Raw genomic sequence first — 24,756 nt, 5'->3', positions numbered from 1 at the left:
GTCCCGCCTCCTCCAGGTGCCTCCCCACTCCTGCCCTGTCTCTGGAGCAACGCGGTGGCTCCACCCCATCATGGCCCTTGAGGAGAGTGTGGAAGCCTCCCGCCTGCTGCACTGTGTTCCTTCCCCTGGCAGATGAGTGGTGGGGCACTCTGAGTGCAAGTGATGGGTGGCGAAGGACTGGTGAGGGGGGTGCTACAGGCTCTCACCCCCACCCTCCCTGCCACAGAATGGTCCCGCCTCCTCTGGGTGCCTCCCCACTCCCGCCCGTCTCTGAAGCAACATGGCAGCTCTGCCCGGCCGCACACACGCACGCAGCCTCCTGCTGATTGGTCATTACAGTATGAGGGTGTCATGACCATTAGCGTATTAGCTTTTTATTATATAGGATATATTTATGTTTTCTCTATATGTATGGATATATATGTGTGTCTACACACACACAAACAGATAGGTAGGTAGGTAGGTAGGTAGATAGATAGAGACAGGCAGATGCCAGCCAGTACTTGAGCACAAGGTTAATATTAAATCAAAGCAAGATGAAATAGATTATTAGTAAATTGATGCAATCCTGGACATGATATAGTATCTAGATTACAAGGACTAATATTTCTGTTTGGTGCTAGTTTGAATACACTTTATAATTTTATTATTTTTGCTACATTTTTCTATGATGTTGGCTTCCTCTAAAGAATGTTTATAGAACTAGGATTATTTAATTTTAAGAAAAAACTAAGCAGAGGTAAGGAACACATGAGCAATATTATCTGTTAAAACAGGAAAGCATTTTTTCCTCTATGTTACTTCAGAAAATTGTGCTATGAAAAATAGGCAGAATTTGATAGGCTTGGTATGTCTGCTGCTCAAATCTCTTTCCTGAGCCCAATTTCATTTACCCAATATACTTCTGGATATGTCTACCTTGAAGTCTAAAAGGCATCTCAAGATCAACAGGGTGAAACTTACCTAATTGTGCCCTACTTTCCTGTGAACTTGCTTCATTTACTGACTTCTCCATTTTTGTTTTTGCACCACTATTCACCACAACACCTGTACCAAAAATCTGGCCTCATTCCAGACCCATCCCTTTCTTTCCCTATGAGCTCTCTGCGTGGAACCAGTCACAACATTCCTTAAGTGCCTCATATTTATTATTTTATCATTGTTCCTGTCACTATTTCCCAATATAAAACCCATAATATCAACTCCTGGAAGTCCTTGCCTGCATTCTTACCTCTTTTCAATCTAATATCCACATTAAAGTCAGTGTGGGCTGTCAAAAGCTTATTTAATATAGTTTCTCCTCTGCTTAAAATCTTAGTCATTTTCCATCCTCTACAGAGTCTGATCACCTAGGCCTACAATTATTTTTTATTACCTGACCCCTACCTGTCTCTCAGTACTTATCTTCTTAACCTACATTCTATTTCTGTAAGCCATTTTGGATATTCTGTAGGCCACTATCTTTGAACATGCTATTCCCATTACTCAGAATACTCATGTTTCTCATGTCTGCTTTGAAAACACCTATTTTATGGAGAAAACTCAGTTCAAATTTTCCTCCATGAAGCTCTGTTTTCTCCATAGTGATGACCACTTCCTTTTTTGTGCCATCTCTGTACCATACTTATGCCTCTGGTGTTTGGAAGGAAAATAGTCTATTAAAAGGCAGTTTTCAGAAAGACTATAATGTCCCCTTTTCCATCATGACTTGAAAATGGAGTATGTAATTAAAAGTGTTTATAGTACATAACTTTGGAATAATTTGGGTAGAAAATGTCTATGAAATGTTAAAACTTATAGAATTACTAGAGGCCCAGTGCATGAATTCGTGCATGGGTAGGGTTCCTCTGGGTGGCCTGCAGGGATCAGGCTGAAACCCACAGTCCAACGCTGCATGCAGCTCCTACCTGCTGCTCCCGCTCATCCTGGCCCCACTGTGCCTGCTGCAGGCTCATGCCCAATCAATCCTGATTGGGAGAGGCTTGCGCTGCTGCAGCAGCACTCGCCAGCAATGAGCCCTGTGTCTGGCACCCTCCCAAGGGGAGTGGCCTGCGAGATTGGGCTAAAACTGGCTCTCTGACATCCCCTGAGGGGTCCTGGGTTGAGAGAGAGTGCAGGCCAGGCTGAGGGACCCCACTGGTGCACGGTGCACCATCAGGCCAGGGAGGGACTGTGGGAGGGCTCCAGGGCATGGCTGGCCCATCTTGCTCAGTCCCAATCAGCTGGACTGCAGCAGCAAACTAATCTACCAGTCAGAGCATCTGCCCCCTGTGGTTATTGCATGTCATAGCGACTGCTCGAAAAGTTGACTGTCTGCCCCCTGATACTCAGTGCACATCATAGCAAGCAGTTGAGCAGCCTTAGCATATCATTAGCATATTACACTTTGATTGGTTGTTCAGTTGTTCTGCCATTCGATCTATTTGCATATTACCCTTTTATTATATAAGATAGGATTTGTAAGCTTATAGAGATTATTTATGAAGAAGAATATGGATGAAAATACTTTTTGATATTTCTCTTTAGTTTCTAATTTTATACTTGGTGAATAAAAGCATATATAAAAATAAAAATAATTTAAAATATCATGGAAATAATTTCACTAAGCCAAGTGTCAATAATTGTTTCCCATGAAGCAATGATTATAATTATTATTAGTTTTATGTGCTTACTATTTTCCAAAATTTTGCATACTGTGTATGTAATGCTCTCTATATTTCACAAATTAAAAAGCCAATACATAATGAAGTTTTGCAAGTGGCAGAGCTGGGACTGGTATCCAAATCTGTGTGATACCTGCTAATCTCACAATTTCATAGGAGAAAATTAAATTACTATCTGTCCATGAGAAAATTATTACAAGGGAAAAATGCAAGTATGTTGGAATGATAATATAGTTTATGAATATAAATGCTAATTCTAATGTAGTCTAAAGAGAATTCTGACCTTTTTGGTCTCTGAAAATATCTAAACTTTACACTGTGGCCAATGGTTTTTGAAAAAATTTTTGTCCGTTTACCCAGAAAAGGATATAGATCATAATTATAGCTGTAAAATGTTCCAATGGTAACATATCCATAATTCCACACTCAGAGACACAGATAGTATGTTATCAGCAATCAAGAACCCCTCAACAATCCCTATCGTAGTCATAAACTTTTTCTACCTCCTCAAAGATAACCTCTATTCTGATGTATAATACCTCAGATTAGTTTTATTTTTAACTTAATAGAAATGGGATTGTATAATATAGTTTTGTAACTGACTTTTTTCACTCAATATTATGTTTGTGAGATTCATCTAAGTTGCATATGGCATTAGTTCATTAATTTTCTTGGCTGGGTAGTTTTCTTTTGTTGTACATATATAACAATTTAATTATACAGAAAATGTGGATTATTTCCAGTTTGGGACCATTTATGAATAATGCTGCTATGAAAATAATTGTACATACAAAAGCATACATATACATGATTGGAATTGCTATATAGCTTTATAATATTAACAAAGAGTTTTCCAAAGTTGATGTATAAATTTATATTCTCATCACTAGTGAATAAAGGTACAGATTGTTTTGCATCCTTTTCAATATTTGGTATTTCAGATTTTTAATTTGAGCCTTTACAGTAGCCTTATAATTGCCATTCCTTGTTTTCATTTGCATGTATTGATGACTAATGAGATTAAACACTATTACAATTGTATACTGGCTATTTGAAAGGCCTCTGTTGAAATTTCTATTTTTCTATTGGATTATATGTATTTCTCTTAGTGACCTGTTGTAGATATTTTAAAATATATATTCTAGATTTTAATCCTTTGTTGATTATCTTTATTATAAAGATGCCTTGCCTTTTAACTCCTTAATGATATGTGTTTTTTAATAAACAGAAATTTAAAATTCAGTATACTCTATCCTTTTCTGTTATGGTTAGTGTATTTTTGTCCTGAGAGTAAAAATAAAATTTCCTACTCTAAGACTCAGAAGATAGTCTCCTGGATTGTCATATCAGCACCTTTTTATTTCCATTTAGATTCAATTGAAATAGTATGATTTATTGCAATGACCATTATTTTCTCAGTGTTCTACAGTGTCACTATTAATCAAATGCCTATACATGTTTGAGTTACTTTATGGACTCTAATAAGTTTTGTTTGTAAATATGCCTGTACTTATGTCAATACCACATTGTTTTAATACTATAGCTTTTTGACAAATTTTGATATTTGGTAGTATTGTGAAAGAAAAATTGACCGAGGTGGTAAAACAGCTGAGGAAGAATTTATTCGAGACTATTACAATAGAGGAGAGACTGAACTCATTTCCACTGAACAAATGGCTGGAGAGGTTGTAAGTACTGGGATGAGCTAGGATAAGAGCACTGGAGGACATTATAGGATTGGATAGTTAATGTGATTATGCTTTCTGTGTTTGTTAACTGTCCCTTATCAGAGTTAAGCTACTACCCTCCTTTGGAGTCTGGGAGACAGAGGCACTATCTTTCTTTCTTTTTTTTTAAAATTTACCTTTATGGTTGAAAGTATTACAAATGCCTCTCCCTTTTTATTCCTATTGATCCTCTCTGCCCTGTACCTGTACCTTCCAGGCCTTCAACACACTATTGTTTATGTCCATGTTCTATACCATTTTATATAAGACTAGTGGCCCAGTGCACGAAATTCCTGCACATTAATAGGGAATTAATGAGAGGAAATATTTTAATATTGCTATTGCCCTTTCTCTATAATAGAAGTGTCAGAGATGAAAGAAAATTAGTAAAATGTATATGAAAATCTCCCTCCTGTCAGAGTCTGGGGCGCACCGTGGGACCCAGAGTCAAGTCCCCACCCACCTGCACACGCCTCAAAATCGTGCGAGACCCAGACCTAGCTGGCCCCACCCCATCAAGTTCCGCAGGGCGGGGGGGCGTGCAGTCTCAGGTCCCCCATCAAGCCCCACTGGGTAGGGGATGCAGCCTCAGGTCACCTGGCACAGAGCCAAGGTGGGGGGCATGGCCTCAGGTCCCCCGACCCTGGCGCTAGGGCAGGCAGTACAGCCTCAGGTCCCCTGGCCTGGCCTCATGTCCCCTGGCCCTGGCAAGATGGCACAAGAGTGCGACGACCATTTGCATGTTAGTTCTTTATTATATAGAATAAGTTCCCTGGTTAATCTTTCCAAACACACTACCCACCCCCACATACTGATTTCTCAGTCTATTATATGCTTCTATGACTCTGGATCTATTTTGTTCATTAAATTTCACCTATGACTGAGATCAGGTGATACTTATGTTTCACTGACTGTCTATTTCACTTAGCATAATACTCTCCAGGTCTCTCCATGCTGTCTCAAAGGTTAAGAGATACTTCCTTTTCACAGCTGCATAGTATTCAATGGTGTAAATGTAGCATAGCATTTTATCCACTCATCTACTGATGGGCACTTAAATTGGTGATTTCTTATAGATGGAATATTCCAATGCCAATAGTTAGAATGATGCATAGAGGGATATATGTTTTTCACTCACTTGATTACAAATAAGACACATATTGGAGCATTCTCCTGGTTTAAAAATATAAAAGTCAAAGATTTTCAACTATTGTACAAACGTAAGTCCCAGTAGACTATAGGTAACCTATGAATACCTAGTAATTTTGGTGTCATCCTAAAATGTTTTATTGTATTTTGTATTAAAAATTCATCTGTGCTCTAGATTTATTACATTTGGACACAAAATCTTAGTTTCCGAATCCTTAACAGTCACAAGCATCTCCACAATTTATCACAATTTTCAGAGCATTTTCACATTTGTTGACCTCTGTCTGATGCTACTAGCAGTGACCTAGCTTCGAGGGTACCAGAGCAGGTATCATTATCTCCATTTCACCAGTGGGAAAACTAAATAATAGTAAGATCTGAGAATTTTCTGACAGATATTACCAAGTTGTGCAACAGTAAATCTGGGACAAGAATTCAGGCAATCTGTACTTTAAGCATAGAGATGTGTATAGCAGGTGAGCAGATTCATAGATTTCACTATATGGCAATGCCTATTATAATTAAAGATCTAGACTTTGATGTAGAGAAGACAGGATTTCACATGTGACTCTCATCTCTTATGGGTCATCGAATTCACCATAAATAGTTCCGTTACATAAACACTGGTAGGCCATTATTTAATGAAGAAGAAAGAAGAAAATATTTCTAAGACAATTCTTTGGAGAAAGGCCCATATTTATAACTACAGTGCTGTATTCAGCTTTGAGACATTTATACACTGTGTGAAATTCATGTATTACTCAACAAGACATGAAGCACAAAGGTCCCCCTCATGAAGCAGAGAGGTGGGAGGCATGAAACAATAAGGGACAGTATACCCTCAAGCTACCAAAGAATGCCTGGGAATGTGCTGAATGCTGGGAAGAATGCTGTCATTCTGGAATACTCCTTAGGGTTTCTGCTCTTTATTTTCTGGTATCCCAGTTGAATAGACCAGTGGGAGCTAGAGAGTACAAAGTTTATTAAGCTGCCACAGAACATTAAATATTAGCCCTCAAATAATAACAGCAACAACAACAACACAGCCTTCCAAATTTATTCATTAGCACTTTATGAACTCATAAAAATAAATAATATATGGAACTGACTGTAACAACACAGAAAAATATGCTTCAAGTTAAAAATCTCACTATATTTTTAGCATAATCACCAAGACAGAATTTCATTAGTGAGTCAGACAGTCATATTTACCTTTAAAAAATAAGTTTTTACAAAGAGCACATCTTCTTGATCTGGAAGTATATTTGCTGATTTGTGTTTAATATTTCAAACAAATATAGACTTCTAATGTCAAAATGTTTTAAGATCAAATTATAACTAGGCTTCAAATCCTTGCCAAGTGGGTTAGATAAAATATATTTTTTAAATCTAGTCAAACTTTTGCTAAAATTAAATTTGAAAAGACTCAGAAAGGATTCAGCATCTGTAAACCTCACTGTAGGTTTTGTAGCAGAAATTACAAGGTATATTATCTGAATGAATGGCATCATGAAATATTATAGGACTTGTAGCCAGGTGGATCTGAGGGCAAATCCCAGGTACTCAATCCTGTGACCTCTGTGTTCTTAGACAAGCTGCCCAACCCATCAGAATGTCACTTTCCTCATCTGCACCTTTAAAAGTCACAGTCAAGAATTCCTTGAGTTCAGTCAGGACTTATTACAGGATCTTTAAACAGCAGTAAGAACGATCTTTTCAGATAAAATTCCAATAAGTGTTTCCTAGTACATTTAGAACATGTTTTTCCACCTTTTCCCATATGGTAGACAGTGAAGATATAAGGCATGCCATTTTGTGGTATGCTGCTTCAGTTAACAGCTTGTGAAAACATGCAAAATTGAGAAGAGAATCATAGACTTGGCTAAACATTAGTCACTGATACTCTGCCTTGATTCTAGCCTTATAATGTGTATTATTTTACTTCTTCCAATGAGTTAATTGATTTTGTTTTTAGTCCACTATTGGTAAGATGAAGTTGCATATCCTTTTTTAACTGCATAGTAGTTTATAAAGTAAGGAAGAAAAATTAAGAAATAAGTTATTTTTGGAAGCCTCATTACATATAAAAGTCATTTAGCTGGGAAGCATATTCCAGAGGTTTAAACTGCAATAAAATGAGATGGGCTGCTTGCTGCCTCCCTCGCTTAAAAATCCCATTTGCTGCTGCTTTGTGTGGTCCATGGCACATAAATGTTTCTTCTTTAGTGGGCATACTCCTGGGAACACTTTCTCTCTTAATGCCATTCTTGATGGGCACAGATGAGCTATCACATTCTATCACTGGCTTCAATAAATCCAAGGGTCAAGGTGCTTAAGTTGTACCTCCCAGGTTTGTCAAAATTTCTCCATTGCCTTTATCCAAATGTTCTTCAGATAGCCATTTTTTTTGCATGTGCTTTGAAAAACCAATTCAACCAAAGGAACTAAGATGAGAAATGTCCTTGGCATCTATAACAATATGAGATGTGAATGAAATGGGAGAGAAAAATCCTCCCCATTGCAAATCAGAGCATAGATGATAATGGAGTTGTGATTTAGCCCATGAAAATGTGTTAGAGTAAGTGAACTGACCTTTAACTTCTTTTACTGCTGAAACAAAATGAGGAAAGAAATAAAAATTAATTTCTTCTTATCACTTATGAGCTGTTACAACTCATTTTGATTTGTGTGTGTGTTGCTTACCTAGCTTTAAAAATAAGCTTTCTTTTTAAATGTTCAAGGGATTAATATACTTAAATAGAAACTCAAGGAAACACTGATGTTTTTCTCTAAGGAAGAGGTTTCTAATCCCCATGTAATGATTCTTTAAAAAAGTTTTTAGCTTCCTCACAATCCCATTCAATTCAATACCTTATACTTATGTAACAGTTTGGTTGCATCCTTCCAATTGCTTAGCTCCATCCCTTGTTATTCAACTTAGGGCCTGTATTTCTAAATAATAAACAAATAAATCCATTAACTTCAAGCACTATGCATTTATATCTGATAAAATATAAGCATATGCAATTTATACTTGTGCATATGGCATTACAAAAATCTACCTGTGGGTAGACATGTACAGCTTACAAGCGAGCAATTTCTGATTCACTTACCTAATCTTACTGAGATTAGTAAAAAGCACCATGGCCACATTATAACAGGAAGTGACTTAGATTCAGTTAATTGAGAGTTTTATGAGAGGAAGATAGGTTTAAGCAGTGGAATGTGTTACTAAAAGATGTATGTTCTATTGTGTTGGAAATCTTTAAAGAAGAGTATACTTTAGGTTTAAACATCTACTTGTAAAAATTTAATAAGTACCTTTGTAGAATAAAATATATGTCCTTTGATGTTTCTTGAAAGATTTGACATACTATAATCAAGCAAAATGTATATAACCACCAACATCTATACAAGTCCATTTAAATTAAAAGTGCTTTCTAATACATAATCTTGTGTAATATTTGTAGTGATTTTTAATGGGATAGTATATTTATTTTCTTTGATAAAGAATAAATAATTTAACCAAAACTTTCCTGAAAAAATTCACTTGATTTCACTGGGCTGTTTGTGGATAATAATTTCACTACCTCAAACAATTGCCAGAATTATTACAAGGAAAGTATGTATTTAAAATATACTTGTAATTTCTAAAGACATAAGCATATTAGTAATCTAAGCAATTGCCCAATCTAAGACTTGAATCCAAGTTGTCTAGCTCTTAGATACTTTTATCTTCCCCACATAAAACAATATTGTAAAGTGATAATGTATTTGTATTTGGGAAGTTGAGCAACATTAAATCACAATTGTATTCTCCAAAATTTCCCCACTGTAACTATAGCTTTACTTTTAACAGTTTTAGTTAGGTCAGATATTTTGTAATGCCATGAAATCAGCCTCTCTTAAATATGTATTTTGTTATTAGTCATACAAAATACCATACCAAAATACCAAAGTTTGGTGACTTAAACAACAGAATTTATTTTTCCACAGTTCTGGAAGCTAGAAGTCCAAGTTCAAGGTATCAGCAGGTTTGGTTTCTTCTGAGGCCTCTCTCTTTGGCTTGCAGATGGCTGTCTTCTTGCTGTGTCCTCACCTGGTCTCTACTCTGTGCAAACACATCCCTGGGGTCTTTCTGTGTGTCCAAATTCCTTATTCTTATAAGGATACCTGTTAGGTTAGATTAGAGCCCACCCTAACAGTCTCATTTTATCTTTTTAAAACATAATTACTAAATTGATTGGGGTGACATTGGTCAACATGAACAAATAGGTTTCAGGTGTGGGTTTTTATGTTACCAGATCTGTATATTGCACCATGTACCCACCACCCAATGTCAAATCTTCTCCTGTCTCCTTATATTAGGAGCCCCTTCTCCCCCCAAACCCTTTGCTCTGGCAATAACCACACTGCTATTTGTGCTAATGAGTTTCAGTTTATATCCCACATATGAGTGAAATAATATAGTTCTTAGCTGTTTCTGACTGACTTATTTCACTTAGCATAATGTTCTCAAGGTCCATCTATGTTGTTGCAAATGGTGCTATTTCATCCTTTCTTATGGCTGAGTAGTAGTCCATAGAGGATATATATCACATCTTTATTCAATCTTCTATCGTTGGACACTTTGGTTGTTTCCATGTCTTGGCCACCGTGAATAACGCTGCAATGAAAATTGAGGTACATATGTCTTTGAGAATAGATGATTTTGAGCTTTTCAGGTATATACCCAGGAAAGGGATTGCTGGGTCTTTTGGTAGCTCTATTCTGAATTTCTTGTGGCATCCTCAGACTGCTTTTCATAGTGGTTATACCAGTTTACATTCCCACCAGCAGTGGATGAAGGTTCCCTTTTTTCCATCACCTCTCCAGCTCTTTTTATTGCTTGTATTATTGATAATAGCCACTCTAATAGGTGTGAGATGGTATCTCATTGTAGTTTTGATTAGAATTTCCCTAATTGTCAGTAAGGTTGAACATCTTTTCATATATCTGTTCATATGTCTACTTGAGAGAGGTGTATTTTCAGGTCCTCTGCCCACTTTTTGACTGGGTTGTTTGTTTGCTTGTTTGTTGTTGAGTTTTATGAGTTCTTGATATATTTTGGAAATTAAACCTTTGTCAGAGCTACTATTTGCAAATATCATCTCCCAACTGGTTGGCTGCCTCTTTGCTTTGTTGTCAGTTTATTTTGCTCTACAGAATCTTTTTACTTTGATATAGTGCCATTCATTTATTTTTGCCTTTACTTCACTTGCCTTTGGGGTCCAGTTTATAAAATGTTCTCTATAACCAAGGTCCATAAGTTTGGTCCCTATATTTTGTTCTATGTAACATATTGTTTTGGGTCTTATATTTAGGTCTTGGTCCATTTTAATTTAATTTTTGTACATGGGGACAAATGGTAATCTATTTTCATTCATTTGCATGTGGCTTTCCAGTTTTCCCAGCACCATTTATTGAAGGGACTGTCTGTACTCTGTTGTGTGTTTCTGGGTCCCTTGTCAAAATTTATCTGTCCATATTCATGTGATTTTATAGCTGGGCTCTCTATTCTGTTCCATTGATCAATGTGTCTGTTTCTCTGCCAATACCATGCTGTTTTGATTATCATAGCTCTGTAGTATAATTTGAACTCAGGTGGTGGGATACCTGTAGCTTAGTTCTTTTTTGTCAGGATTGCTTTGGCTATTCGGGGTCTTTTGTGGTTTCATACAGATCTGATCTCTCATTCTATTTCTTAAAAAAATGACATTGGGATTGTGATAGGATTTGCATTAAATCTGCATATTGCTTTGGGTAATATGGCCATTTTAACTATGTTGATTCTTCCAATCCATGAGCATGGGATACTTTTCCATTTTGTTGTGTCTTTTCAATCTCTTTTAATAATGTTTTCTAATTTTCAGTATATAGGGCTTTCACGTTATTTGTTTGTTTTTTATCATCTCTGCTACTCTATGCTTCTTTATTGGTGATTTCAGACCATTTATATTTAGAGTAATTATTAATGTATGAGGATTTCCTATAGCTATTTTATCTTTTATTTTCTGTTAGTTCTGTCTGTGACCCCATTGGTTATTTTCCTTTAGGTTTATGTCCATTGTTTTGTTTGGTGGTATTCCATACTTCCTTTCTATTTTTTTAATCTATGTGTCCTGGTTTGGGGATTTTTGTGTGTGGTTTCCATTAGGTTTATAAAAAATGAAGTTGTATATATACTTTTTTATTTTTTTTCTTTATTTATTAAGGTATTACATATGTGTCCTTATCCCCCCATTGCCTCCACACACCCCACCACTCATGCCCCCACCTCCCTGTTGTCTGTGACCATTGGTTAGGCTTATATGCATGCATGCACGTCCTTTGGTTAATCTCTCCCCCTTACCCCCACCCTCCCCTACCTTCCCTGAGGTTTGACGTTCTGATTGATGTTTCTCTCTCTCTGGATCTGTTTTTGTCCATCAGTTTATGCTGTTCATTATATCCCACAAATGAGTGAGATCATGCGATATTTATCTTTCTCTAACTGGCTTATTTCACTTAGCATAATGCTCTCCAGTTCTATCCATGCTTTTGCAAATGGTAAGAATTTCTTCTTTTTTACTGCAGCGTAGTTGACTTTTTTTTTCCTTTGAGTATATCTGATCTTCATCTTCCTTTGCCAATGTAGACCTTTCCCTCTTCTCTTTTATGTTTTTGTTGTTACAAATTTTCCCTGTTTATGCTGTAAGATTTTTTGTGATTTTATATATAGTGTTGTGACCTTATGTTCTTTGTTTCAGGTAGAATAACTACCTTGAGTATTTCCTGCAATGGATATTTTCTGGTGATAAATCCCCTCAGCTTCTGGATGTCTGGGAACATCTTTATTTCTCCATCATATTTAAATGATAATTTTGCTGGATATATTATTTGAGGCTGGAAATTTCTCTTTTTCAGATATTTGAATATTTGGTTCCACTTTGTTTTGGCTTGTGGAGTTTCTGCTGAGAAGTTGGATGAAATCCTGATGGGTTTTCTTTTGTAGATAATTTTCTTCTTTTCCCTGGCTACTTTGAGAATTTTTTCTTAGTCATTAAGTTTTGACAGCTTTAATACCTAGTGCCTTGGAGAGGGCCCCTTTGGATTGAGTTAACTAGGTGTTCAGTATACTTCTTGGATTTGAAGATCTAGTTCTATCCATAGATTTGGAAAATTCACATCCAATATTTGTTTGAATAGACTCTCCATTCCATGCTCCCTCTCTTCTTCCTCCACAATGCCCATAATTCTAATATTGCTTTTTCTGATGGAATTGGATAGGTCTCATAGAGCTCTTTTACTTTTATTTATGCCCCAGTCTCTCTCTTCTTCCGTCTACATCACTTCTTGATACTTATCTTCAATATCACTAATTCTTTCCTTTATCTGGTTGGTTCTCATTTCCAGGATTTCTGATTGGTTCTTTTTAAAAGTTTCAATCATTTTGGTAAGGTACTCATTTTGTTCATTGTTTTATTTTCTGCCTGCACTGAATTGCCTGTTGTTCTTTTCTTGCATCTTGTTGAGTATTTTCATGACATCTCTGTCATTTATACCACATATTTCCATTTGTTCCAACTTGCCTTCTTGTAATTTTTAAAATTTTCTTTCTGTCATCCTCGTTATGGTGCTTAATGGTATTTGCTGTCTTCCTTTGGTTACTCATTTATCTCTGAAGAGTTCTTTCTACTATTTTTCAGTAGATGGTGATGAATTGCAAGATTTTTTACCTCTGTGGTCTCCCATTCTGGAACCTTTGAGTCTTCCATAAGAGAGTACAGCTGTGCTGCTTGGAGGTGGGGTTTGTTTAGCTGTCACAGTAATGGTGACCCCTGACCTCCTTGGGGTCCTACTTGAAGCACCCCTCCTGGGGATCAGTCACAGAGGGAAACAGCAGTTCTACTGCAACAGCTCTTGGTTTACAGATAACATGTTCCTGGACCTGACTCCAAAGGCAGCAGGAGGTGAGTTTTGGGAATCCAATTAGCGGTATGGCTTTGTGGTTCTGTTTCTTTGTCTGAGCACCACCACCCAGACCGACAGTGGAAAGCCACATAGTAGAACCCCATGCTGTCAGATATCTGCTGACTCAGTCACTGTTTGCTCCACTCTGCTCACCCTGCTAGACTGTCCCCCAAAGCTCTCTGTTCCTTCTGGCTGAAGGAAGCACCTGCTACTGCGGGCTTTCTCCCCTCTCCTGGCCAGTGGAGCCATGAACTCTTGGCTGCAGGGCTGTGTTTACTGGCTGTCTGTGCTTTCCTCCCTTCTTATCTTCCTATTTATTCCTGGTTGCCCACCTTCAGATATTTCAATGTGCAGGTCTCTCAGGTATGCGTCTGTGTTGAGGAGAGATTTCTTTGTTGAATTATAGTTGGTTAACTTGTTGAAATTTCAGGGGGAGAAGAAAAGGTGTGCTCTTATGCCACCATTCTTCTGAAGTCACTCTTCCCTCATTTTATCTTAAAAGAGCTATATTTAAAGGCTCTATCTCCCAATAGAGTCAGCATTCTGGATTATAGGGGGACAGTGCTTCAACATATGAATTTTAGGGGGATACACAGTTCAGTCTATTACATCTCTATTTTGTTAATTTGGGGCATATAATATGTGTTCAGTTAATATTTGTTGTTAAAATAAAATCATGATTGACAAATAAATGAGGTAGAGGCTAACTTAAATACTGACTGGATTATATACCTGCTTAATGAATTATCAAAATTATCCATTATAATTATTTGAAGATAAAGGATACTTAATAGGATTCTTAAAATAGTTGTCTTAACCATATTAAATATGTACCTAAAAGAATATTTATTATTAGTTTTGTGTGACTCATTCATATAGTGAAAAAAACACATTGTAAAGTATATCATATTAATATATTTTGGAATTTATATAAATTTAATATTCTTTTAAAAATATTTTTATTGATTTCAGAGAGAGAAAGGGAGAGAAAGAAACATCAATGATGAGAGCAATTCATAGATCAGCTGCCTTCTGCATGCCCTCTACTGGGAACTGATCCCACAACCCAGGCATGTGCCCTGACCAGGAATGGAACCAGTGACCTCTTGGTTCCTGGGTCGACACTCAACCACTGAGTTTAGATGGAATAAATTTAATATTCTTGAGCAATTTAGTATATGGATGTTATTTTGGGATTTGTTTTATAGGCTATTCTCCACAAATAAATAAATGTAATCATCCATTTATAAGATTATAAACCTAAGATACTATTTAAGTGGATACTGCATTTGTGTGTCTTATAGTACGAAAAAACTGCTATATCTACTTTGAAGTGTCAGTTCATTTTCTTTCATTTATAAAATTGATGCTACAGTTTGAGTTTATTCCTTTCCCCTTTAACTCCCACTTCCACTGTCATTGAATGGCTGCAATTTGCCCTTTTATATTACATCTCAAATAAGACAGATGGCATACTTCATAGCTAAGGGGTAAGATTTTCTCTATTCAAAGTTAATTTTTTCACAAGTAATCCATTAATAGATATATTAAATGCCATTTTACCTGATGCATACTGACATGACCACTAGGAAGTTCACTAAAAAGAACTTCTAATACGTTTCAGAAAAAAATCCCAACTACCAGCTTGTAATCATTAAATGGCTAATATTGTCAAATTCATTGATTTATGATAGTGCATTTGCTGTGGATATCTTGCATCACTATTTCAGTGCTATGGCTTCTGTCATAAGCTAACATAATTGACAAGGAGTATAGTAGAGAGGGAAATTATTAAAATATGAAAATAAGTTACATTATGATGAAAACAATAACATTTTCACATTTCTGAAAAAAACACCTAAAAACTCACTGTGAATGAACTGCATGAATTCATGATCATTTTACAATATCATGTAAAATGTCCCTTACATACTCCTTACTCATATGCAGAACTCCCTTTTTGAATAGATGGTAGATTAGCTATAGTGATCAGACAAGAAGAATAAAAGGCATCCAAATTGGAAAAGAAGTAAAACTGTCATTATTCATACATGACATTATATTGTACATAGAAAACCCTAAGGACTCCATCAAAAAACTACTAGACTTAATAAATGGATTTGGCAATATAGCAGGATACAAAATTAACACCCAGAAATCTATGTTTTTTATACACCAATAATGAACTCAAAGAAAGAGAAACTAAAAAAAACAATCTCATTTACCATTGCAACAAAAAAATTAAGATACTTAGGAATAAATTTAACTAAGGAGGTAAAAGACCTGTACTCAGAAAACTACAGGACAGTGAAAAAAAGAGATAGACAAAGATATAAACAAATGGAAGAATTTACCATGTTCATGGATTGGTAGAATCAACATCATTAAAATGTCCATACTATCCAAAACAATCTATAAATTCAATGCAATCACCATTAAAATACCAACGGCATATTTCACAGACCTAAAGCAATCTCTCAAAAAATTCATATGGAAGAAAAAAAGACCCTGAATAGCTGCAGCAATCCTGAGAAAGAAGAACAAAATTGGAGGGATCACAATACGAGATATCAAACTATATTACCAAGCCACAGTTCTCAAAGCTGCCTGGTACTGGCACAAAAACAGACATATAGACCAATGGAACCAAACAGAGAACCCATAATTCAAACCAAGCCATTATGCTCAATTAACATTTAATAAAAGAGGCAAGAGCATACAGTGGAGTCAAGACAGTCTCATCAATAAATGGTGTTGGGAAAATTGGACAGATACATGCAAAAAAATGAAACTAGATCACCAACTTACACCATACACAAAAATAAAGTAAAAATGGATAAAGGACTTAAATGTAAGACTGGAAACCATAAAAAATCTTAGAAGAATCTATAGGCAGCAAAATATCAGACACATGCTGTAGCAATATCTTGACCGATACAGCTCCTAGGGCGATGGAACTAAGGAGAAAATAAACAAATGGGACTACATCAAAATAAAAAGCTTCTGCACAGCAAAAGAAACCATCAACAAAACAACAAGAAAGCCCACTGCATGGGAGAACATATTTGCCAATGTTATCTATGATAAGGGTCTAATCTCCAGAATTTATAGGGAACTCATACTGTACATCTTAACAAAAGGAAGATAATCCAATAAAAATGGGCAAATGACCTAAATAGACACTTTTCGAAAGTGAACATACAGAAGGCCAAGAGACATATAAAAACATGCTCAAAGTCACTAATCATCTGAGAGATGCAAATCAAAACAACAATGACATAGATACAGAGGCAGAGAAGACTGTCAAATTACAGCGGGAGGGCTTGCGGGGGAGGTAAGAGATCAACAGAAGGACTTGTATGCATGCATATAAGCATAACCAATGGACGCAAGACCCTGGGTGGTAGGGTGAGGGCATGTGCCAGGAGGTAGGGGAGGCCGGGGGAAGGTCAAGGGGGGAAAAAAGGAGACATATGTACTACTATTTGTAATATTTTAAGCAATAAAAATAAATAAATAAATAAATAAATAATAAAACAAAACAAAACAAAAAAACAACAATGAGGAACCACCTCATACCTGTCAGAATGGCTATCATCAACAAATCAACAAATGACAAGTGCTGGTGAGGATGCGGAGAAAAAGGAACCCTCATGCACTGCTGGTGGGAATGCAGACTAGTGCAGCCACTGTGGAAAACAGTATGAAGTTTCCTCAAAAAATTAAAAATGGAGCTGCCATTTGACTCAGTAATCCTACTTCTAGGATTGTTTCCCAAGAAATCAGAAACACCAATCAGAAAGGATATATGTGTCCCTATGTTCATAGCAGCACCATCTACAATAGCTAAGATTTGGAAATAGCCTAAGTACCCATCAGTAGATGGGTGGATTAAAAAACAACAACACTGGTACTTCTACACAATGGAATACTATGCTGCTTTAAAAAAGAAAGAATTCTTACCATTTGCAACAGCATGGATGGACATGGAGAGCATTATGCTAAGCAAAATAAGCCAGTCAGAGAAAGATAAATAGCACATGATCTCACTCATTTGTGAAATACAATGAACAACAGAAACTGATGAACAAAAATATGTACAGAGACAGAGAAGCATTGAACACACAGTCAAACCTCAGAGGGAAGGCAGGGGAGCGTGGCGGGCGGGTAAGAGATCAACCAAAGGACTTGTATGCATGCATACAAGCATAACAATGGACACATACTGGTACACTAGGGGAGAGGGGGAGGGCATTTGCTGGGGGAGGTGAAAGTGGCTGGGGAGAGGTCAATTAGGGAAAAAAGAGATATATGTAATACTTAAAAAAGGTGGTAGATTAAACAAATTTTTTAAAAATTAGGGGTTTCAAAACCACCTAGGAATAGGTGGATTTTGTCCTGATGCTAATTACATTGCATTATTTGAATCATATATCAATATCTTCTAGGTGGATCAATCCAAACATGTAGCATCAAGTAATGTAGAAATTATGATAAGGCTTATAGTAGAGGCTAAATATATTTGTAAAAAATATATAAGTAACAAATGTTTTTCTTCTATATCTAATTCTATATAAAATAAAACCTGTCCATATTTTGAAATACTTTGTTGTTGGTTTTTATTGTATTAAGACATTTAATTTTATTATTTTTATTAAAGTAGGATTGGTATATACCATTATATTTATTTTAGTTGTACAACATAATACAGGCAGTCCTCGGGTTACGTTGGACTCGACTTAGGTCATTTCGTGGTTAATTTGCCATCTCCCACTTATTTATAAAAAAAGTTCTGTTATTTTGATGTATGTACATATGTGCTTTATGATTTTTTTATTTATTTACCACAAGTAAAGGTCAGGAATTGTTATATTTCTTTTATTTTTTTTTTTTTTACTGTTTCACTTCATTACTGTTGTGTATGTGCTCCATGTGAGTGACGTAGGTGCTTTTGTAGGTGGGTTCCAAGGTATGGCGAAAATCGCGTTGCGTTGCGCCATAGGAACGGATATCTGACATAACCCGAGGACTGCCTGTAATTTGATCTTTGTATACACTACAAAATGATCACCGTGTTACATCTAATTACCATCAGTCTAGTTTTAAAGATCCAATAGGTATTTGAAAATAATCCTTTATTTATGAAGTCAAAAAAATTGAAAATTTAGTCTCTAAAGTGCATCATAATGGAGTTGAAATAAATGTTACATTTTTTTTTGGTCATAAAACACTTCCTTTGTGCAGAAAACATTACAACATATTTAATTATGTAAAAACCATTGGTACTTGGTTTATGTTACATATTAAAATAGAATGTGCACAAAGACATTTGTGACATGCTAAAGAACTGGCAGTTATTAGACAATATTACAGTTTTCTCACTAGACTAGTTTGGAGATATAGTCATTTTTAATAGTTTATAACAATAATCCAGAGAGTTTTAAAAAAAATATTTGTGCATATAATTTGTTACTAATGATTTTCTTCTCCAATCAATATATAAATAACACTAATTACACAGGATCAATTCAAATAAGGGTATTCTTAGGAATGCATTTAATAGAGTAATAGAGTTTTATTTTTTGGGGTGTATTTTCTGACCTAAGAAAATTACACATGGTCATACTATCAATGCAAAATGCTCTTTGCTTCTATCTTTATGACTTTGCTGTCTTACATTTACTGTGGAGACACTTCAAACAGTGGTATGATAACTGCTTCAGATTTCTTGTAAGTATCTTTGCTTTTCAATGTAAGGTGAAAGAGTGAAATAGTCAAAGGCAAGCTAAAGGAGCAGTGCTTATCGATCATAAGCAGAAGCAGGGAGGATGTTCTTTACAACTCCTGTTATATATTGGAGGCTCAACATTAGATACTTAAATCATTTTGCCATTTTGAATGGAATTCAGTTAACAGTTAAGTGTTTGATGACATTGTGGTGGGTTGTCTCTTCCCCAGGTGCTGGGAGATCGATGGGCAAACATCTGTAGGTGGACAGAAGATCGCTGGGTTCTTTTACAAGACATACTTCTAAAATGGCAGCGTTTTACTGAAGAACAGGTGAGTCATGTGGGAAAATGTATCAGTGAAAGACATGGATAGATGTTAAATGAATAAATGAAAAAATCGTAATCTACTTTAATAATTATTTATTTTCTTTTTGGGAATTATTTAATTTCTTTCAGTGCCTTTTTAGCACATGGCTTTCAGAAAAAGAAGATGCAGTGAGCAAGATTCACACAAGTGGCTTTAAGGATCAAAGTGAAAAGTTATCAAGTCTTCAAAAGCTGGCCGTATGTATTTTTTATCTTTCAATCATGTTTTTAAAAATCCCAATGGTTTATATGAACACTGTTATTTCATTCTTCCGTTCTTCCTATCCTAAACCAAATGTTCATTGTTCTTGCTTAGATCAGCCTGTTTAACTATATCATATAGTTACTTTTCTTAATTAAAATAGGAAAAGCTAAAGTGCCTTAGCTCAGGCTGCTTTAAGAAAATATCATAGACTGGGTGGCTTAGACAACAGACATTTATTTTACACAGTTCTGGAAGCTGGGAAATACAAGATGAAGGTGCTGGCCTCTTGGTGAGGCCCTTTTCCTGGCTTCCAGACAGCACCTTTTTGCTGTATACTCACCTGGTGGAAATGGAGGTATCTCTTCCTTTTTTAAAAAGGGTACTTATCCCATCATGGGGGCTCTACTCTCATGACCTCAACTAAGCCTAATTACCTCCCCAAAGCCCACCTCCTAATATTGTCATATTGGGGAGTTAGACCTTCAACATATGAATTTTGGAGAGATACAAACATTAATTCCATAAGATATAGGTAGATTTTCAACCTTGTTTCCTAAAACAAAACTACACTCTTGAAAAAATACAGCATACCTGAAATAAGACTTTAGTTAGAGCATTATCCTGATATGCCAAGTTGGTGGGTTTGATCCCCAGTCAGGGCATATACAAGAGTCAATCAATGAATGCATAATAAGTGGAACACCAAATCTCTCTCTCTCTCTCTCTCTCTCTCTCTCTCTCTCTCTCTCTCTCTCTCTCTCTCTCCCCGTCCCTCCCTCCCTCCCTCTCCCTAATTTTCTTTAAAATTAAAAACAAAACATAACCTAAAAAGTGCTCAGTATATGTCTAAAGTAATATACTTCAGTAGTTCTCTGGGAAATATCAGAAGTACACGAGATAATTATCCTCACATACAAAAAGCTTTTACCCTAGTTTGGGAAGCAAGGAAAAAATATTAAAACAAGCCAATGTCACTTATTATAAGTGCCTGTGTTTTGATAACTAAGGGAACTTTGGCAGAACAAAGACCATTAGGGAAGTATTCATTAAGACATTTCAGTTTGAGATGAACTTTACAGGATTTAAAAAGATCTCTAAAACTTCTCTTTCACTGTTAATCCTACTATTTTCTAGTAAAGGAGAGGCCCATCTAATATTAAGCTTTATTTTTAAAGTAAAATATTGCATAATTAAGATTTCTTTTTGATTTTTTATAGATCAGTTCTATTAAGTGCTTACTTGATGTCAACTCTAATATAAAACAAAGGTCTATTATAAATAATGTTTCATAATTTTATCTAAATTAATCTGCCTTTGTATTGATATTATATATTACACTTCACAGTAATTAAATTATTTACATTAAAAGCTGTTCTTAAATAAATTTCCCTGTTAAATTTGTATAATTTTAAATATATTTATTTGTATTTTACATTTTTGTTGCATAATTACTAATCTTTAGGCTTTTAATTTAAAATAGATTCACTATTTTATTACTGGTTATTACAAGCTAGCTTGTTATTTATAAGAAATCATTCCTCAAAGAATATGTTTTCTTGAGTGATTATATGACAAAAGAAAGGTTTCTAAAAAGTAATATATATATCATCAGAATGCAAAAATATCAGTGATATATTTGCAGTTTTTTTCTGCAGCTGATAAGGAGCCATTGAGAGTTTGATAACAATTATATTTGCATTTTTGTAATATTCTGTAGTAGAAAGAGTTTTGGTAGTAAGGAGACCATTCAGAAGAGCTAATCTAATGTAGCATTGGGTGTGAAGAGGAGAGAGAGACAAGTTTATTTCAGAAGAGGAATTTAAGGCCCAGGAAAAAACACATGGCATTTATATAAGGTGTCATAGAACATTAATAGCAGAGTTAAAATGAGCACTAAGACATCAAGACTCAGGTCCAGGCTTTCTAAAACATTTCAAAACTTGTCATATCATTTGATTCCTTGACAAAAGCTAACAGTAATCAAGAACTGTCATTTTGAACAATCATATGTCACTATATTGACATTTTTGTGTGAAAACGAGTTTATTAGCTTCAGGGCCATGAAAATGCTCTCTTAGCAAAATCTCAATAATTTTCCAATATGATTAAAATTCAAATTATGTCATCTTACTTCTGAGCAAAGTGAAAATATGTTATGGATAAGTCTTACATTTGATAGTTTAAGCCAATTAACAAAACCTGACAGCTGGTATAGACTTTGAGGTAAAATTCCCCTGCTGACTCAGGCAGTGAATAAGAATTTAATGTTCATTATAATATGTCACAATCTGAGACCAAAAACAGGTGCCATCTGTCACTAGTTCCTACTACATACCTAAGTATAGATACCATGTACTAAAAATCTTTTATTTACAATCAGTGAAATTGGTTTTGAAATATTATCACTATTAACCCATGGGATTTTATCCTACTTTTTATTTGAGGCGGGTGGTGAGGAATCAAATATTTTATTTCCTGTATATCTGTAGTTTTACCCAAATTGCGTAGGTCTGTTTTTTATGGTAAAAATTGAAGTTTTATTTGTTGTAAAGGATTAAAAAAAAAAGGAGAGAAGAAACTGTGCCCTTTACAAGGGGAATTCTAAACTTGTAGGAAAACTAGTGGTCCGGTGCATGAAATTCATGCGGGGGGGGGGGAGTGTCCCTCAGCCCAGCCCTGCACCCTCTCACAATCTGAGACTGCTGGCTCCCAACCACTTGCTTGCCTGCCTGCCTGATCGCCCCTAACTGCCTTTGCCTACCTGCCTGATTGCCCCTAACCCCTCTGCCTGCCTGCCTGATCACCCCTAATTACTCTGCCTACCAGCCTTCTCGCCCCCCAACTGCCCCCCCTTGCCGGCCTGATTGCCCCCAACTGCCCCCCTGCCAATCTGATCACCCCCAACTATAGCCCCTGCAAGCCTGCTTGCCCCCTACTGTCCCCCCCTGCCAGCCTGCTCAGTCCCAACTGACTGCCCCTGCTGGCCTGCTTGCCCCCAACTGCCCCTCTGCCAGCCTAATCACCCCAACTGCCCCCCACCAGCCTGATCATCCCCAAATGCAGCCCCTACCAGCTTGCTCGCCCCTATTGCCCACCCTGCTGGCCTTCTCAACCCCAACTTCCCCCCCTGCCGGCCTGCTTGCCCCCAACTGTCCCCCCTGGCCTGCTTGCCCCCAATTGCCCCCCCCGCCAGCCTAATCACACCCAACTGCCCTCCCACCAGCCTGATCACCCCCAACTGCCCCCCTGCCAACCTGATTGCCCCCTACTGCAGCCCCTGCCAGCCTGCTCTCCCCCTACTGTCCCCCCCTGCTGGTCTGCTCAGCCCCAACTGACCCCCCTGCTGGCCTGATCACTCCCAACTCCCCCCCCTGCTGACCTGCTCACCCCAAACTGCCCCCCTGCCAGCCTGCTCACCCTCTGCTGCCCCTCTGCCAGCCTGATTGCCCCCAACTGCCCTCCCCTCCTGGCCTGATTGCCCCTAACTGCCTCTGCCTCAGCCCCACCACCATGGCTTTTTCCGGAAGGATGCCTGGAAGGTCTCCCAGTCTAATTAGCATATTACCCTTTTATTACTATAGATGTAGGGTATCATGGGAAGGCCCAAACATGCAAGAGAGATGTTCATGGGAACCAGTACAAGATGCTGGGAAGGACTGGTCATGGTTGCCAGGGAAGGTCAACTCTGGGAAGCTTGATCCAAGAGAGTGTGATGTGCAGGGCCTACAGGAGTCCTGTAGAATTGGGACACTCTCAGGTGCCTATGGAATCAAATGACACAGAAGGGATGCTTTTGGGAGCCCAACACGTCCCCACTGATGGTGCTATTTTACCAGGATTTGCTACCTTGACCTTAGTTTTCGTTCTCATCCTCAAATAATTCATCCAGAAAGATTCAGTGTGGTCCCCACACTAGCTACTTCAGCATCACCTGGGAAGTTGGTAGAAATGCGAATTCTTAGGCCCTAACTCAGTCCTACTGACTTAGAAACTCTGGAAATAGTACTCAGCAATCTGCATTGTAACAAGCCCTCCAGGAGATTCTGATGTTCTCTCAAGTTGAGAATCTCCACAATGGATCAATCTACCTAAGTATAACAATAGGTGATTTGAATCAATTGAGTACTTCTCACATATAGGTAAGTAACTGCACATAAAATAGGTTCAGAAATCAATTTTTCTATGTAAGAGAAATTGTCTTAGCATTACTCTTCTGATGAGAATAGGGTGAAGACTTCCTGGGTCTTTTGTAAGTATACATTTTTTTTCTCACTTCAAATCATCTAACCTTGACCAGATAAAACATGCCTATTTGGTCTTCTTGAGCAGCTTAGCTGTCTCTTGCTGTCTCTACTTTGCCTGATCTGATTTATTGACTGTACATTCCTGCCTACCTTGGAGGTAGGTACAGGTGCTTGGCTTCTATGAACATTAAATATTTTCCTTCTTTTAAGATCCTTTCTGACTGCATACAAATTTTCTGGAGCTTCCTTTTGCCTCCTGAGTTTTATAGAGCTCTGTGTTTCTCTGGTACTCAAAGTCCTATTACCAGGTTTTGATAAGCAGAAAAACTCTTTTTTTTTTTACTCAAATAATTAATATCAATTAAATCATAGATATTTAACATGCCCACTTAGAATCCATGCAGAAAAGAATGTATATCCAAGGATAGATTGGAGAAGGCAGTTGATTGCTATAATTCAATGTATCTGCAACCACTATGGACTTCTTATCTTCTACCTCTTTTGGTCATGGTAGGACATCCCTTCAGGAACTGAGCAATGAGAGGGAGAGGAGAGGGAGAGGGAGAGGGAGAGGGAGAGGGAGAGGGAGAGAGGGAGAGGGAGAGGGAGAGGGAGAGGGAGAGGGAGAGGGAGAGGGAGAGGGAGAGGAGAGGGAGAGGGAGAGGGAGAGGGAGAGGGAGA

The 24,756-nt window shown here is 37.0% G+C and overlaps 1 protein-coding gene across 1 annotated transcript in view; it reads left to right on the top strand.

Annotated features, from left to right (window-relative positions):
* DMD (dystrophin) overlaps positions 1-24,756 on the top strand; it is a 2,407,712-nt gene that overhangs the window by 709,838 nt on the left and 1,673,118 nt on the right. The window contains 2 exon segments of the mRNA XM_080651877.1: positions 19,490-19,591; positions 19,717-19,824. Coding sequence (XP_080508003.1) covers positions 19,490-19,591; positions 19,717-19,824 — 210 coding nt within the window.

Source organism: Plecotus auritus (assembly GCF_963455305.1).
Source record: "Plecotus auritus genome assembly, chromosome: X".
NCBI classification, from domain to species: domain Eukaryota; kingdom Metazoa; phylum Chordata; class Mammalia; order Chiroptera; family Vespertilionidae; genus Plecotus; species Plecotus auritus.
Note: the sequence above shows the minus strand (reverse complement) of the source record. Positions and strands in the feature narration are given on the sequence as shown.